Source organism: Leuresthes tenuis, unplaced genomic scaffold, assembly GCF_036924035.1.
Source record: "Leuresthes tenuis unplaced genomic scaffold, fLeuTen1.0.hap1 SCAF_12, whole genome shotgun sequence".
In the NCBI taxonomy this organism is placed as follows: Eukaryota; Metazoa; Chordata; class Actinopteri; order Atheriniformes; family Atherinopsidae; genus Leuresthes; species Leuresthes tenuis.
The window spans coordinates 21,744,014-21,761,779 of NW_027325366.1; the positions used below are offsets into that span (position 1 = coordinate 21,744,014).

The 17,766-nt window shown below is 39.7% G+C and overlaps 1 protein-coding gene across 1 annotated transcript; it reads right to left on the minus strand.

Annotated features, from left to right (window-relative positions):
• Positions 1–1,847: 1,847 nt before the first annotated feature.
• cers6 (ceramide synthase 6) lies at positions 1,848–16,074 on the minus strand. Its single transcript, XM_072397089.1, has 11 exons — positions 15,716–16,074; positions 14,703–14,808; positions 14,474–14,604; positions 9,973–10,030; positions 8,604–8,654; positions 8,423–8,515; positions 6,742–6,870; positions 5,279–5,385; positions 3,877–4,033; positions 3,682–3,705; positions 1,848–2,863 (listed from the first exon to the last, which is right to left on the minus strand). Exons 1-11 carry the CDS (start codon positions 15,883–15,885, stop codon positions 2,708–2,710), a joined length of 1,182 nt encoding a protein of 393 aa, XP_072253190.1. The 5' UTR covers positions 15,886–16,074; the 3' UTR covers positions 1,848–2,707.
• Positions 16,075–17,766: the final 1,692 nt, after the last annotated feature.

The window sequence follows — 17,766 nt, forward strand, 5'->3', positions numbered from 1 at the left end:
TGTAAACTGAAACTTTTAAGGTGGGGAAACATTCAATTTCTTTTAAAACAAATAGATAATTGATCAATTATCTGATATTATTGAAGCCATCGTTTCACATTGAAATTGTTAGTGAGGCATTTTTTTCAGGCGGAAATCAGTAGGGTTGAAGAACTGTTTAGAAACCCCAAACTGTGGGACTGTTTGATGTGAAGTATAGTAAATTTAGAAATTGATCAACTTGGGTACATTCCATGTTGAATTATTAGCAATGGTAGGATATTGGATATTGTTTGTGTATTGTCGGGCCGTGAGGCTGGCACACCTGAAACTGACGCCATTCCACAGTGTGAATAAACACTCCACTCCCTGACCCTTGTTCCCTGCTCAGTGAATGACAGCTGAGGGAACTGCCCTGGATAAAATTCCTCTGCTTGGAACACTACAATGTCAATGACACAGGCAGCACTCTGTCCATGCATCACACTGGTCATCCAAACACTTGAGATTTGCCGATGTAGTCATTTTAGCACAGAAAGCTAACACTTACAATTGCATTGCTAAAGTAGCCAAACCATAGTTTAACTAATTAATAGGATAGTTTTATTGTCGGCCATGGCTTCCCCCCAAAAAAACATAATAGAGAATTTTTTTATAGCGTTTAGAACATTGTTGTGTTGTGCTAACCTCTTCAATCAAGTCAATGATGATGACATTAATTACTGTGACAAGACATGCAAACTCTTTCGCAACTAGAGGTCTTTGCATCTTTAGTTAGCCACAACAACTGATGGATAAACACTTTAAACAATTTGCTATAAGCTGTACCGTCATTCTGCTCTTCTTTAACTCAGAGGCTACACTTCTTATGCAGACCTAGAATATTTGGTCTGAGCACAAGCACTGTGATCATTGTACACTGCTGTAGAAAGAATAATTAGATATAGATTGACGTATTGCACAGAACTCCCATAGTCCAGTGAAAACTTCAAACTGCTACCAGTGATGACGGTAATGAGTAAAAAGGATGAAGGATTATTCTGCCTTTCAGACCCTTTACAGAGGCACTGTGAATCAAACTAATGAATAGGATCCTTGATGACACCTCTCACTTTCTGTTCTCTTTATCTTACTGGTTACGTTCACTTGATGCTTACAGAGCCTCTACAGTGTTACAATTAACCCCCTCAAGTCTTTATTAATTTCCACACTTTTAATGCTTAGAAATGGGGTAACATGCTAATTTGACCATACATTTCATTGTGCTTTGTTTGGCACACTTGTACTTTGTTTTAATGCCAGGTCTTGCTTGTTAAATTTTTCCTTAAAATAGATGTATTTAAGGGTAGATACAATGTCACTTTTATATCCAGCACTACACTTTGTCTCATATATGTCGCGATATTCTTGTTTGTTGTCACACCATAGCATCACTATAGCATGCTGGCCCAAGAAATAATTACCCTTCGGGAACATAAAGTATGCTTGATTTTCCCCTTATACTATTGTTCCAGATTTCCCTTTGAACTCAGTGTTTCTGCTCTGTGTGGTATCAATCCCTGGGCAGCCTACTTACAGGGGAAAGACTGGGTAATCGGAACACACCCAGATAATTACCAGCTGCCTTGGACTCCATGATTTTAAATCAACCAGCTTACCAATCAGAGCGGACCTGTTCTGTCAGGAGGGAGGCCTTACAGAGACAGAAGCTAAACAGATGAAGTGCTACAGTAATGAACATTAAGAGTAGAAACTCTAGCGTGTAAAACTCTTTTTGCTAGATAAATGATGAACTGGTAAATCAATATAATACTGGCTCATTACGCAGGATGATACCCTCTTATTGCATGCAACACACCCACACATAATTGCAGTCATAATTTTTTATTGAGTATTTCAAACAACCCATGTCTACCTCTTAAGTGAACAAATGGCCTTGCATGTAATGTTTATCAGAAATGTACCAGAATACCAAACAAAATGATTCAGCAGGGAATACAGCATCTAGCCATATCTGATGAACACAAAAAATACTGTCATTGAAATCGCATACACAGCTTGAGTGGAGCCCTGTTTGCATGTTCAAATGTGAGTAAATTTCACATTACAATTCATTTGTGAGTGAAAACAAAATCAGTTACGGTTTTGGCAAATCTTTGGGGGTGTAGCATCAAAAGTAAACCCAGGTCTTCAGCAGTCTGTACGTACTCGTTATATGATGTGTGACGTGAAAAACACAGCCGTGTTGTTGTTTGAACATCATCTTTTCAACACTGACATCAAAGAAGATGAGATGTCTGACTACAATCTGCAAATCTATTTATAAAAAATAAATAACATAGATAGACGCAAACATAGGAGAAAACGACCCCCCCCCTTCATCATATGCCAGATTGCTGTAAATTAAAGTAGCATGCTAACACCAGAATGCTGTCATTCACTGGCTAAACAGAGTGGGTTTTACTGACAGGGGTGCTTTGATTTTCCAGTGAGTGCAGTTTGATGCAAGTATATAGATGAATGGAATAAATTGTGCAACAAAATGAGTATAGAACCCATAACAAAACTGCATTCACATAAATCTATCAGGAACATCCAGAGAGTGACGTGTTGTTCATGTCTCAACCATGCTCTCAAATACAAACATACACTCACACACTCACACACACACACAAAGATAAATGGATGGTGTCTGTAGCATGGCTCCATTCATGCAATATCCGCTTAGTCAGTGTTCACTGTGATATGGGGTTCCAATCAGGTAGCCGTTGGTCCCATTTTTGTTGGTCCCGTTGGTGGAGCTGCTGTGGTGTTTCTGACTGGGTGGGGGGCTGTCATCCTCATCCGAGCTGGATTCGATGTCGCTGCGGTCGTCTTTAGACACCTGTAGAAATGAAATGGGTGTATGAAGATTCCATTTTTCTCATTAAAATTCTTATCTGTGTCATTATCTATGGCAGCCATGCATGGCAGTGATGCAAATTAATTTTGCACAAAACAAGATGAGCTCTGCCAATCAATATCAGGCCAGCAGCTGAAAATCTCTTTACAGACTTAAAAATATGAATAACTCAGAAAATAACATTATAATCTTATCATGTCTTGATTATTGCTCTGTTTACTTATATAGTCTGTAAATGGTCAGAATTTTAGTAGGAGAGAGTTTGCCAGTTTTGCCCAACAAATGACAAATCAATTCCAAAAATTATAGGCAAATCGTGTCTCAATAATTTCTTTATTAGCTCACAGAATATAGCCATATCCAAATCTAGTAAGAGAGGCTTTCGTGGGTACAAGTAACATGACAAAATTGCTTAAAAAGCCTGGGCCCTACTTGTCCTTCTTTTAGGGTCTATATTGATTTCTTGTGAGGGAGCTGAATTGCCTTGTGATTTACAAGCTCAAATGAAGAACAAATCCAACGTGCCAGGTTCCAAGACATCAGTTCCTGGCTAAAATAAAAAGAGCAAAGAACAATGAAGATACTAAAGTAGAGGCTAGAGTTGGAAAAGCTAATCTATTTTATTTCTACTCACTAACAGGCAGTAACCAGCATCCAGAGAATGATTGCTAATGACAGGGAGCTACTGCAATTGGATGGCGAAAAACTCACTGATAATTATGGGGCTAGTTGGAGATATGAGGTAAAACTAACTATACTACATCATGTTGATTACGTTAACACCCTTTAGGGCTACTCACATGTAAAGGATTCCATTTCCCCACCTTGAAGTTCACAGGTTTACATAGAGAAAAGACAAATAAAAGACAGAGGTTATTTAAAAACACTGCATAACAATCATGAATGCAACAGCAGCTAAACACTATGCTGTATGAGCCACCAACAGGTATAAATGGAGGAATGATGCAGAGGAGGGACTGAAAATAGGGATTCACCTTTCCTTTGGAGATAGCTCTACATGCTGTCTTCACTATGAGGTAGGACCAGAACGAATGGAGTAGCTGGAGCAGGACTAGAAGCAGGTTGAAGACCCACCAGGAAGGGTAGGGCCCTACTATCTCCCAACTCTCGAACAATGTGGTATTTAAAATCCTTCCAGAGCAACAGTAGGGGAAGGATATAATTAACACAACATATTTCTTTGGAAAGCACAATAAATTCAAAACACTCCCTTTCTGTGGTGAAATGATGGTATGTCATAAGTAGCAGGTATACAGAGCCAAACAAAAGCCAGAGCAGAGAAAGGAAGCAGGCTTACTCCAGCTCTGTCTTTGATGGATCACCTGGCCTTTAATGTTGTGTTTGTAGCATAAACAGCAGTGTGTGCGTATATATATATATATATATAAATTCTAAGAATCTATGTGAACCCTTCCCTGTGAGAATACTTTCAAACAGTTGTCTGTAAATCATCTTCCAGATACTGAAACCAACAGCTTTACAGTCATGATAACTTTACCAACGGTGTGGTGGGGGTTGACTAAAATTTAGTATGGGGTGATTGTATTTCAGCGTGGAAACAAAGGCAGATCACTGTGGGGTGCTAGTATAAAGCTAAATGCAGCACAGACTCATCCAGAAAGGCTCTTTAATTTATTCAGAAGAACAACTGTTCACGCTGCGGCCGATGACTGCAAGATCAGTGCTGTGCATGCTTTCAAAGACTGAAATTGGATTTATGGTCTGAAAATATCCATCAGAATGAGCCATAATAATGGGTATTTTTCAGGTAATTACATTTTCAATTTTTGGGGGTAAGAATGTATTTAGACTTCGAGAAATGAATTAAATCTGCCTCTGCACTCTGGTAGAGAAATAGGATTGCTTGACTGCAAGTTGAAGTACTGAATAAATTCATGACAAAGGTAACCCCCCCCCCAAAAAACAACACAACACATTTTTTTTTTTAAACTTAATGATAAGATGCTTCTTTGATGTTTTAACAATTACGTCCAGCCACAGACACAGTTTTTTTTTGTGAAAAAACCCCACCAATAACCAAAAATGATTGCTTTTCATGAGCTGAACTGTTTGGATTTCTTTGAGGTTAAAGCTGTTGTAACCATAGTAACTATTACTTAGCAACAAAATTCACAGAGATCTGTATGAACCACAAACCACTGTAGAGACAGAAGAGGAAAAGAAAAAAAAAACCCACTGAGATCTTGATAACTCTAACATGCAATTTTCAGGCATGAGCTACAGAAGCGTGTTGCAAAATTTGAAGCTTTGATTGCCGTGTCTTGTATACTAATGCAGCTGCCCAACACTACTGCCTTGAAGTCATTCCTTTGAATAACGCTAACTGTGGTTCATAAGGAAGTGAATGACACTTACCAGATTGGGTAAACTCCCAGCCTGGAAGTTATGAAGAGAATTGCAAACATTGCAAACAGCAGGTTGCACAGTATCTGACATTTGGCATAGTTGGCCATCTTGGCAGCCTGGGTTATGGAAATAAAAACAATAATCATTCATTCATTCATTTTTCATACCTTCTTTATTCTATTCGGAGTTGCAGGGGCAGGGCTGGAGCTTATACATATTCCTGACAATACAGCAGCTGAAGGACTCATTTCAAGCATGACTGCAGCCAAAAGTAAATGTTATACTGTCCAGTCTGTGTGTATCTAGCTCTTTGTTCCAATTCACATTGATCTATATTGGTTTATATTAACGCTAAGATTACGAGTGTTGAGTGGGATCAAGCCTGTTTCATACATAATGCCTAAAGTTTAGTATAGTAAGGAACAAAGACACATGAACTTGATATTTAATGTTTTGTGGAGAGCTTTGTATCTTCTTAGTGATGGTCTCCATTGCCTTTAATGCAGCCACCTTTGGCGGCTGCTTGTAGCATTGTCTAATAAGTGCAGAGAGTCAGAGACCAGGTGACTGATCAGTAGACTGATCAGGAGATCGGATGACTGACTGAGTCAAAGATACTGTTCATCAGGCTATGCCTACAATAGTCTTAGGGTTTTTGGGCTGTTTATTTAAGATGATTACTTTAGGATTATCTTGTGGAGTGAAGACAATTTCGTCGAATGAATTTTGATACCTTCGGCTGAATTTGAGTTTAGAGAATGCTACTGTAGACCTCTGCATTCATCCTCTTTTTTTCTGTCAATAAAATCACTGAATGTCAGTGTGCAAATACCATTAACAATGCATGCCAAAGATGGAAGCAGAGGCAGCACCATGTCTGAGAGATGAGGTGGTATGCTTTGTATTGTAAGCTGTTTCCTATTTTGTTTTACTTAACCAGCCCATTGAACTTCATTCTACAACTCTTATCTTTTACTTAATTGTATTAGGACGTTGCTATCTTCTCCTGCTTCGCCTGCGTCAGTCGTTACATCATTAGAGCGCAAGGCAAATGTTGAGAGGAGCCTATGGATCATTGAACGAGGCATAATGAGTTGGGGTATTCAGAGAGATTTAAAAATGGCACCTTCTGTTATATAAGTTATATAAGCTTTTATCAAGCACAGATCTCTGAGTGTGTCCAAACTCTGTGTGAGGTCCTAACCATGTGTGAGGTTTATTTTTATTAAATTCAAAAACGGCAAAACACCCACAATAACATGCCTGCTCAAAACGCTGAAAGAATATTTCATCTTTAACTTTATGCCTCAGATCACCTCCCCTTCTACTCAGTTATTCACACAAAAAAGGACCATGTTCCAAGATCAGGACAGACACATGAGCATGTTAACTACAACACTCCACTGACACACACTCATCGTTAGCTGCCCATCCATCCCTCTACAGCATTTAATTGTCCTGCACATCCTTACCTCTATCAGCACGTCAGCTGAGTCATGGAGACACATGACTAGAGTCCCCACTCGTGCCATGTTGTTTACGTAGGAAAATATGATGAGAGAGATTGTTGCCACATGGTGCAGGAACATAATTAGGAAATCCTGGGGAGACAATTGCCGAGAAAATATCACGCAACTAATAAAAAAAAATCCTTTTTAAAACATCACTGCACGTGCCACTCATCGCAACTTATGCAAACGAAAATAGCCTTCATGAGAACGTGGAGCTGTGGTGAAAATAGGGTCTTGTGTGTTATTCTTCATCAACCTACACTATAGCTGTATCAAAACACCTCTAAAGCTTCTTCACTTAAGAAAACAATAGAATTGCCGCAAAGTAGAAAGTCTCTGCTTCACATTAGAATAATTCTTGTTGCAAGTGAACCAAAAGCAAAATCATTGTCACAGAGAACATAAGAAACTATCAAAGCCTATCATAAACTACATCAACTATCAGCAGTGACTAAATAACTAGGGGTAATGCATGACAATTAAGTTGTAGTCCTGCCTTGGTATGAGCCCTATGAGTGTGGGGTAGATCTGAACAGAGCTCTAAATGACTATAGATAAAGAGAGGGACATGGGAGGGCACTTTTCTTGTAAATCTTTAGCTACTGAAATGACTCTGGATGACAGCTCAAAGCACTAAAAACCAGTCCAATGGGGCAAGTAAGTGAGAGGGAGGATGAAAAGGAAGAGAAATGACACAAGTTACAGAGTGAAAGCGAGGCAAGAGTGTGCAGGGAGGAACATACTGGAATTGGCAGGGGATGCAGAGGACCTCCTCAGTGTAGTGCTGTGCATGAAAAAAACTGAAAGGAGAAACAAAAAACAGACAACATGCCAACAGTCAACAGAGAGATGACAGGGTGAAGGCATATGGCATCATGGAGCCTGCTGTGAGAGCAGTGCATGTAGTGGAGAGGGCAGAGCTGGGGATGGACCAGAAGCAGGAGTAAGACCATGACTGGAAAGCATGCAAATTGATACTGAATAAACCAAAAGAATGGCCATTTTCATTTAAAAAAAAAGATGGAGTGGGATGAATTTGGTAACTGACCATTACCATGTTTGTATAAACAAACAAAGAAGTTCACTTCTTACAAACATTGGCTCAATTGGACCTTTAAAAACACGTTCATATTACAACATACATAAAGAAATACTGTTTAGTCATGACCTGATTTACTTCAGGAACATGAAGTTCATTTTGGTGAAGCGACAGTTAACTGATTATTACTTAAGACATTCTGCCAAAGTCTCGTACACAGTTCAGCCTTTTCCACGGCAGATATTTTGAGATGCGACTGCCGAAAAGGCACAAGCTAACATTAAAAGCTGCTGAGCTGATGATGTGCACACTAGCTACCTGTCATGGCTCACGGTTAAGATGTGGACTTTAATCCAGAAAAACTGTCTGTCCTTTCTGCTATGTTTTGCTATTTCCAACATGAGAGAAGCAGAAAACAAATTAAGGACTAAACACACTTGACATTGCAGAGTCTTTGTGGCTAAAAAGGAGATGGACAGTCAAAAAAGGACAACAACGTATTTTCCATGATGATACTTCTCACAATGATGAAAATTGTTTTGGTTTGCGTGACTGCAAATGCAAGATGTATGTTCGTGTGTGAGCTGTTGCAGTCATTCTTACCTTCCTCCTGATGTCTGTGAATTGGGAAAAGAGTAGCGACAGGTAGAAGGACAGCTCCAGTATGTAGTAATAGTGGATGTCCACAGTCAGCGGCTGCACACAAACGCATAAAGCAAATGTTTCCAAACAATATTTGACAGGCTGTGAAAAAGTTGTTTGAAGAACATTGTGTTAACTTTACCTGGTAAGGGTAGTTGTACCAGCACTCCTTCGTGTTCCATAACCACGGTGTCTGCAGAAAATTAAAAGTCAGTCAAAATCAAGACTTTGAATCTTAAACAAGTAAACCGTATTCAAGATGGTAACACATCATAAAACTATTGCTAGTTTCTAGAGGTAAGGCGGCACCGTAGTGCTGAGTTTAGTTTGGAACCACCATGTACAGTATGTGATAAGTGCTACATGGTCCCCTTAGAAAGGAAGCTGGACTACCGAGGCCAGGGTTTATACTTGTGTTGCACTGAAACTGTGCTATAAGCAAACTGACCGATCACTGTGTCTGAGTTGACGTCGCCTGCACTCTTTCCAGACCTGCTCTATTAATAAATCCCACAGAGGCCAGAGGCTGGTGCCTGCAGCGGCGACTGCTCGGAGTGAACTATTTCCACAAAATGCTTTGTCATGCAACTTGTGTCTCTGGGAGATTTCTCCAACTCTTGTTCAATGACTGCTGTGATTGCTATAATGTATGTTCTTCAATGAATACATGGATGAAATGCATATCCACCTCAATCACATTTTTCAGTAGTATTTACATGTTAGTAATATTTACATGTGGCTTTTTGTTGTCACTTGTCAGAATGGCGGTGTTGGGATGCTCTGATCACTCTGACCCCCTGAATAATAACTACACACATTAAAGCGATGCAAATTACAATGTTTTTTTCCCAAAGTGTGGAGACTGGAGGAGAATTTCAAGTGGATATTGGCTTGGTATAAAGGTTATTTCAAAAGCATGATCTTTTTATTTCTTACTCAGGTTAACAAGCTGTAGCTGTCATTAAATGCTAGTTCTTAGCTTTATCTTCGGCAGCTAAAGCCAAAGCCCTTTTTTCGTTATGTGGTTTGAAAACACGTGTGTAATAATGTCCTGCAAAAATAATAGATATTTTAAAAAGACTTGACTTCTAAATACTTTTTCATCTAATGACGAAACCTACTGATCCATCAAAACAGTTGCTGTGATTTTAATGTGTGTAAACACTGCCAAAATAGTTGTAAGTTGGTTTGTATCTCACCATAATTAGGTCGCTCAGCCTACATGTGACCCAATAACAGGACACAAATAATCACTGACTTCCAGTGCTAACATTCATAATCATTGTAGGGAACCTATTGGCATAATCCTTTATTAGAAACTAGGGATGCACTGTTACTGATGCAAAGGGCTTTGGAACTAACACCTTTTGAATTACCTGAATAGTTCAGCCAACTTGAATCACCCCAAAAAATTTTTATTGTTAAAAATAAATAAATAAATAAAAAAAAAGTAACATTAGAGGCTAAATTTAATGACAAGGTTAGGGAGGCTGATGCTAAGCAAAACTTACCTTTTTAAGAAAACGCACTCCATAGGTGAAAATGTACAGGTAGAACGTAAATCTCCACCTGAAAAACAAAACCAATAATAAAAATAAAACACATTTTGAGTATAGCAGACATTTCTAAAAATTGCAATAATCTTTTTGTTTTGGTGCATTAACCTTAGAATATATTGGAGTAGTAAGGTAAACAGCTGCTTTAAGCTGTTATTTCCTCTTTATTTCCATCTTGAGCTTCTTTTTTTTTTAAGCCTCGTCTGTCGCTCAATTGTTTTTCAATTAGTAAATTATACAAATGTTTTTCTATTAAATCAGAACAGTTTGTAGACAGTTATACAGCCTAATCCCTTCTGAGGTAAAACAACACAACGATGCATTGGAAATGATAAAAATCACTTGGAGACATTTACGTGAACACAACTTGTGCAGTCCAGTGTTGATGTAGTTTCCCCCAGCATTTAACACACGGGGCCACACCGTGTGGACGGTTCTGAATCACTGAAAATGAGATATCACTGACATCCTCGTGGTGAGGTCCATTACCAAACTGTGTTTCTCTGTGCTTTACATAATAATGCACATAATTTACAGCTACACGGTGGAAGCGATCATTCTGAACTCATTCTGAGCTTTAGAGGAAGAAACTGCTTCAGCTGACATACCGGTAGCTCTAATCAGAGACATGCTGATGTGCAAGATGTACACGTTGTATGTGGTCAACTCATGAAAGTCAGAGAGAACGGCAGAGAATTCAGGATTGGCCAACTGGTGAACCCGAGGACTGTCAGCCCATGGACATACAAATGTGCAAATAAAGATATTTCTTTCTTTTACTTCATTAAACTACTACAGCCATTACACAATGTAACATAAGCACTTGATTAATTATCTAAATCTTCTGAAAAGTCATTGTGTTCTATCTCTGTCCTTATTAACCAGAGCACCTTTCTGTCCTCAGACGGGTGAGCTGTGAGATGCATATCCTCAGTGCAAAGATAAGTCGATGTACTGTATGCATCTAACACCTCTGTGCATACGTCCTTAACCAAAACCAAGGAACAAAAACAGCTCAATTTCTGTCACATGGAAGAAAACATCCACGTGACCGAAGCTGCAGAGCCTGCCCTGTGAGACAAACTTCTGAATACTTTCACGGTTGTGTGCTTTGGTTGTTCCATATGACCTCAAATCAAACTCAAGCACAGCATGACCCGAAGACTGAAAAAGAGAACAATGCAGGCACATCAAGCAGAGCCAGTCCCTTTATGAGTGTTTGTTCAAGATATCTAGCTGCAACCCTTTAATGGATAACCTACAAGAGACATTTTTACCATGTCAACATGCTGCCTATGGGAGCCATCATTAGCCGCTTTCTGTGCTTGATCATAAGCATTGTAAAACCAAATTAAGTGGACGAGTCTACCTGACACACAGTTAAGACTGTTGCATGGCAACTGGTTGATCAAGCCCGCAAGAGTCTTTTTCAAGTGGTGCTGAATTGGTGCTACGTATGTACAATCACAATGACTCACACCTGCTTCCCCTTTCTTCTGAAGTCAGACATGGATGTTTAATTGTCATTATGAGTACTTCTTCAAATATTGTGTAGATAATCGGTTGCCAAGAGTAATTTAGTCATCTAAGAGCTGCTGTCAATTTCCCTGCCCTTTATGTCTCAGCAACTTGCCAGTTACACTTTTAATTAATTAGTACCGTGATGTTATTAGTTGTGATTATAAGAATTACGTCTATGTGCTTTGAGGAACTTGCCTCATCTGTGATTTGTGAAAATGTACCTAATGTGTTATGATACACGCACTGTCTCCTTATAACAGCTTATTCTCTCTGAGATGCGATCAAACTGTGGATTTTAAACAGGGCTTTCCTTAGAGCTGGGAGTAATTGTAAGGGGGAACTTGATTAACTCCTTCCCGTTCTCGTAAAAGTTTCTGAGAACACACATTGTACACAGACTAGAAAAAGGAGCCACAGGCCTTAGAAGAAGATGCTATTTGCATGTATCCTCTTCTAGTTTTTCTTTAAGTCTGACACTAACCATAGGGTGGACTGTGATTGCAAAGGCGGCCCACATGGAAAATAGTTTGAAACTATTTATAGAATAGTGAAACACTGTCCACATTACACTTTCTTGCCTTATTTTGAATTTGATTTATAAAGGGATTAAATACGTGCCTGGAGGTAAATCTAACTCTTAGCCCCTGTTGGGAGACTAGTAAGTCAGTAAGCAAAACTTAGTATACGGATACGGAAATGATGAGTTAGCACATCTAGATGTTTCAGAGTATGAAAAAGATCCATTACGCAAGGTTCTAACTGACAGTACCTATTGAATAACAGTATGATTTATAGCTCTTAAATCTTCATTAATACACAATAATGCACAATTACCCTAAAAAAAACCTACCAGTCCTGATTTATCATCTTATAATTCATCAAGCTGGAATTGTTCTTTAAAGATTTCAGTTTATTGATAGAATTACATTATTGTAGATTTCTGGGTAAGTAACTGTTTTACTTTTCTGTTGTGAAAACAAAAGCTTGTATACAACATCTCCATGCCGAGTCTTCATTATTTCCCGACCAAATGTGCCTGAACATACTCTTTGCATAATGAACAGAGTAGACAACTGATCAGCCTTCTAAGAGACAAAGAATCCTATCAGTCTGCTACAGCTGGGAAACGGCCTAATTACAGCACAATCACTGCTGGAAGGACTGAAGCCAGCCTCGTTTGGAGACCTGCATCAACCCGGACCAACTATTGCAAAGCCAAGTGGTGTCTGCTGTCAATTATGCAGAAGGAAGATAACGGCTTTGGCACAGTCGCTGCTTTAACAGAAAGAAAGCCAGCAAAGCATGTTCAAAAAGCCCACACATATTCCAAAAGAGCATAAAACCAATCTCTTCTTGTGCAAGAGAAAGCGTGTTTGCCTTTTCAGATTTCTATGTGAGGCTGTCCAGTGGTCTAATCAGGAAAATGTGTTCTCCTGAGTGAACAGCAGCCTCGGGCGGATCAGAAGATGTGAGGCGCCCCGTGCCTCAATCTGCCAGATTTGCTCCACTGGTGTCAGACATGACTCTGCTCTGACAGCAAAACTCGCTCTGTGGCCTTTAACCTCACAGTGCTAAGTAACTACAACCTCCCTGATGGCAAACACTTTACTGCAGATTAGCCAGTTCTCTATTACGAACTTCAGTGGCTTTGTTAGTTTGCACTGGGACACATTTCACTATTAAGACACAGCAGTATCAGCAATTATGTCGCAATCCCTATAAGTTACATAAGATCCAGAACCGATAAACTAAACCTGAAGCCGCATCATACTGTCAGTTAAAAGGCCACATCAGCATTGCTGCTTCTGCTGCTGTTGATTGATGCATTGGCTTAAAACTCATTGGCCAATATTTTAATATTTGAAAAACACATTTAACAAAGATGACACACATCCACTGGTATTACTTTCTGAAAAGTGAGGATTTCCCGATTTAATCTTTTTATAACAACATAAACTAACAATAATATCTCTGGTTTGGTATAAAGCGGCCCTGAGGGACAAAGTTACCATTAAAGGAAACAGAAAGAAAATAACAAAACCCCCACAAACGAACAAAAAACAAACACGACACCTGAAATTTAAGAGAACAGCATTTCAAAACGGTTTTGAAAAGTCACCACGTTCCTCATTTGTTGTGCTATTTAAAATACTGCGTTTTTGAAACTGATAATTCTGGTTTGATGAAATGTGCTCTGTGAGATGATCTCAAATGTCAGCTTTTCTGCTTTGCTGTGTTCCTTAAAATGTTGTTTCCCTGTTCTGATGTTATTATGCGGCCTAAAACACGAGTGAAATATTATGTTTTCTGACACATTCGATTTGATCGAATTTGACTGAATTTGTATTGTTCTGTATTGATTTCTTTTGTGACTGTTTTGTTGTGATCTATTTTATTTTCTCTCTGCCCCCCTATATTCTTCTTTATTCTATTTATTTATTTGTTTGATCCATACAGATATGCTTTGCATCTCAGGACCACCACACTTGTTCAGACAAAACATGCGACATTTCAGGAAGTGTAAAGGCCTTTTTAAACAAATTCCCTTTACATTATGGCCTTCATTTGTCTAGGTCTTGTTTTTTTTTCACACAGCCACAGAATTGACCTCTGTTTCCATCCAGTATGAAAATGAACTTGCAGAAGCGTGAAGCTCAGCTCAGATAAAGTTATTTATCATTCCTATTTTCACTATTGTCATCGGGTTTGTAATTGATGCATGGCAGTGCTGTGCAGCCTATTCAAATCAGTCCTCACCTACATGAACTGTTCCACTAAGTCAAAATGGAGCACTACTGAATAGAAATTAAGCAAATATGATAGTCACTGTCATGGATTTACCTGAAAGGTTACAAATTCACGGTTGTTTTCTTACAAACTTAGTTATTATTTAATGTCGGAAGAAATGCCTTAAACTTAAGTTAGGTTGTCTTACATGCTTTCACAAAACCTGGCGAGAGTGCTCGGCTTCTCCTGGTTGCGCCGCTGCCTGAACCAACGCTGGATGGTGCGCACATCCCAGTCGAGCTGCTTGGACAGGCCTTCCAGCCTCTTCTCATCCGGGTGCTGACAAGAAAGTACAAACACGCCACGTGTTGGATTAATATTTTGTCGCCGCACAACTTATGAAGGTGTAACAAACACAAGGAGAACCTGTGCACCACCTTGGTTATAGCAGTGAAAACCTTCTCCAGGATGGCATTGGGCTGTGCTTTTTGTGGCCCATTGGCTTGGATCTTCAGGCCCATTGCACATGGTCTTGCAATAAACCTGCAACAAACAAACCTGCATCAGGCACACGGCAGAGGTGCATTTCTATTCATTCACTGTGGGTGCCGGGTCATGGCTACTTGCACCTGGACATGTGCATCTCTCTGTTTCCAATTCTACTTCTATTCAACCTCAACTTTTCAGCGTTTTGACCACAAACAGTCTTACACTGGTTGTAACAAGGAGAAACATTTGTGTTGAGTTGCTGTCATGGAATTTCTATGTAAAACAAAAGAAGAACTCTTTGTATTGTATATGAAATTTCCAGATCGAGCACGGGGGATCTGGTTAGAACTAGAAAGGGGAGGCCATGGGAGGACAGTGCACACACTTGGCACAGTAAACAAGTGGGTTAGTGCATAAACAACGTGTGACCCACAGTATTTCAGTTTGTCAGAGAGTTTCCGTCTCAGAGTCTGTTGTATGAGTGAAGGATTTAGTTGTGGGCCTCACTCACTACTTCCTAAAGAGACTCATATGACATATGTGACCACCGTGCCTGTGCTGTGTACCAAAGCTGATCTTTGTACGGTAACAGTCCGAGTTATGATGATGCAACATGCACCACAGCACAACTGAAGCGCGACTCCGGAAGAAAAAAAAAAGAAGCCTATTTTCTTTTGATACGCTGAAATATGGGTCTGGGTTGTGGCCACGGGCAGGTAAGGTAACTTGGCTGCACCTTGTGCGCTGACAGATGCATCAAAAGCAGACAACGCTGCAGGCCTGCAGAAGACGGATGATCAACCGTGGTGATTTGTGGGCTAACCAGATAACATGCCATTGTTTAGGAAACAGACAGGCGACAGGGACAGTGACGCGTGCCGCACCATTCACCTGATTATTTCATCGACGCTACAAACCGTGTCCCAGCCACCTGGTTTGCCGCGTGTGCTTTCAGACCCACCTTTCAAAAACCAGCCGTATCATAAAGATGCAGAATGCTAAAGGACACGCCAGATAGAGGTCCTCGGCTTGCGGGAACGTTGCCTCATCTGTGTTTTTTAAGTCAGCCCAGGTTACATTGTGAGGGAGCCAGAACCTCTCGTTCCAAAACCACGCCAAAATACCGGCCATCTCCCTGCAGCAGACACCAACGACGATCGGATGGCTCGCGGATTCTCTAGGGTCTCTCACAAGCGATCCGACTCGGCTGATGATGAGATATCCGTGTGCGACCGCCGTCCGTCCGTTTCCCTTCAGCTATCCCACTGTAGGGAAGTAGACTCAATCAGCTCCTCAGCAACTGATTGGTGCGTTGAAATGTCATGCAGTCATCCAGTCGGTGCACGTTATACCGGGTATAGACTACGGCCTAATCAAGATAAAGATTTTTTTGTTTTTTTTTGGGTAACGACCCATAGTAGTTGTACTGAATTTGTCACGATGTCTGCTCTCCTCTGAACTAACAATACGAGTTTGAATGTTTTGCTGTTTATTACATTAAAGCACTAGCTTTACAGAGGGTTATATCTGATCTGACTGAGATGACAGGTTCCCACAATGACCCGCCTACTGGATGAGGTGTCACCTCAAAACAGCACAGCTAAAGTGGAACTGATCACTTATCGGTTTAAGCCACAGACTAAATACAATATCTATGGGTTAAATAGAGTAACACTCTAACTGTAGACTCCGAAATGCTTGGTAAATTCTGCCCCCTACTGAGCGCTGTGATGTAGTAATCAGTCACTACGTCCTGGGAACACATTATCAGTGACTACAGACAACACTTTGTTACGAGCATCATTGTGATTGTGTCTCCGTTGGTCATATTGAGCCCCTTTGTGATAAGTTTTTCTCATTTACTTTCTCATTCTGCCCATTTTCTGCATCATGGCGTTAGTATGTGTGGTTATATAACTGATTTTCCAAAAAGAAAGGCGAACAGTCGCTTCTAACAGAGGTCCAGGGCCCAGAGAGCCCTTGGTTCCGAGGGGCCTATGGGCAATTTAAACAAAGGACAACATTGTAAAGGTAATTCAAATGTATTCACTGTATTTACCTTAAGTGTATGACTAAAAGCTTTGTGTAGCATTTCATATTCACTGCCAAATGATTCTTTTAAATGATGATTTTTAAATTATGACATATATTAAATTTCATGTTAACAAACAAATAAAAAAAGCTCAACATGATACTGTTTTGTGATTCGTTGTTGTGTTTTCTGTTGTCCTTTAGCCTTTTTTTATTTTATCTATATTTATTTATCTATTGTGTTTTTGGATTTGTCCAGTGTTGTTGTGAATCTCAATACCAGTGTGAATGAATGAATGAATAAATTGAATAACTTTTTGTCATGTAAATAGCTGCCCAGCCATAGCCAAATTACCGCTGCATGAAATAAACAAGAGCTGGAAATTTAACAAAGCTGGCGGAAACAGGGAAAATATTCAAACTGATTTGAATGAAAAGTCCTTATTGAATAGTTAAAAATGTATTCTGTGTCTAAAAAAACCTCCCAAAATTCACAACAAAGTACAGAAGCTTTCTTCCTATGTAGTTGCATCACAGTCCAGCTTTAAAATGGACTTCACCACTTTGTTAAGTGAGACTTAGTACCGGTGGGCTTAACTGAGCTCATTATGTGACCTCTGAAGGGAACTGAATGGACAAAGTCTTCATTCAGGTCAACATCATATGCACACACTACATTTACATTATTATTATTAGTTTTTCTGAAATATTCAGTTAATTTCTTTTAATTTCACTAACCAATTTGAACTATTTGGTGTGAGTCCACTGCATGACCTGTCAGTTTGTAACGCAACGCAACAGGAATACGAAGCTCGATTTGCCACTAAATTGCCCCCCGGACCATGAATAGATGTGATGGCGCCCTCTGCTGGCCAATATTAACATTGTCGCTTGCAGATCCCCCCGTGACACATTACATCGTCACACGTACGTGTCTGTAACACTCTCACTGTCTTGCTTTAACAGGCTGACAAAGCATCT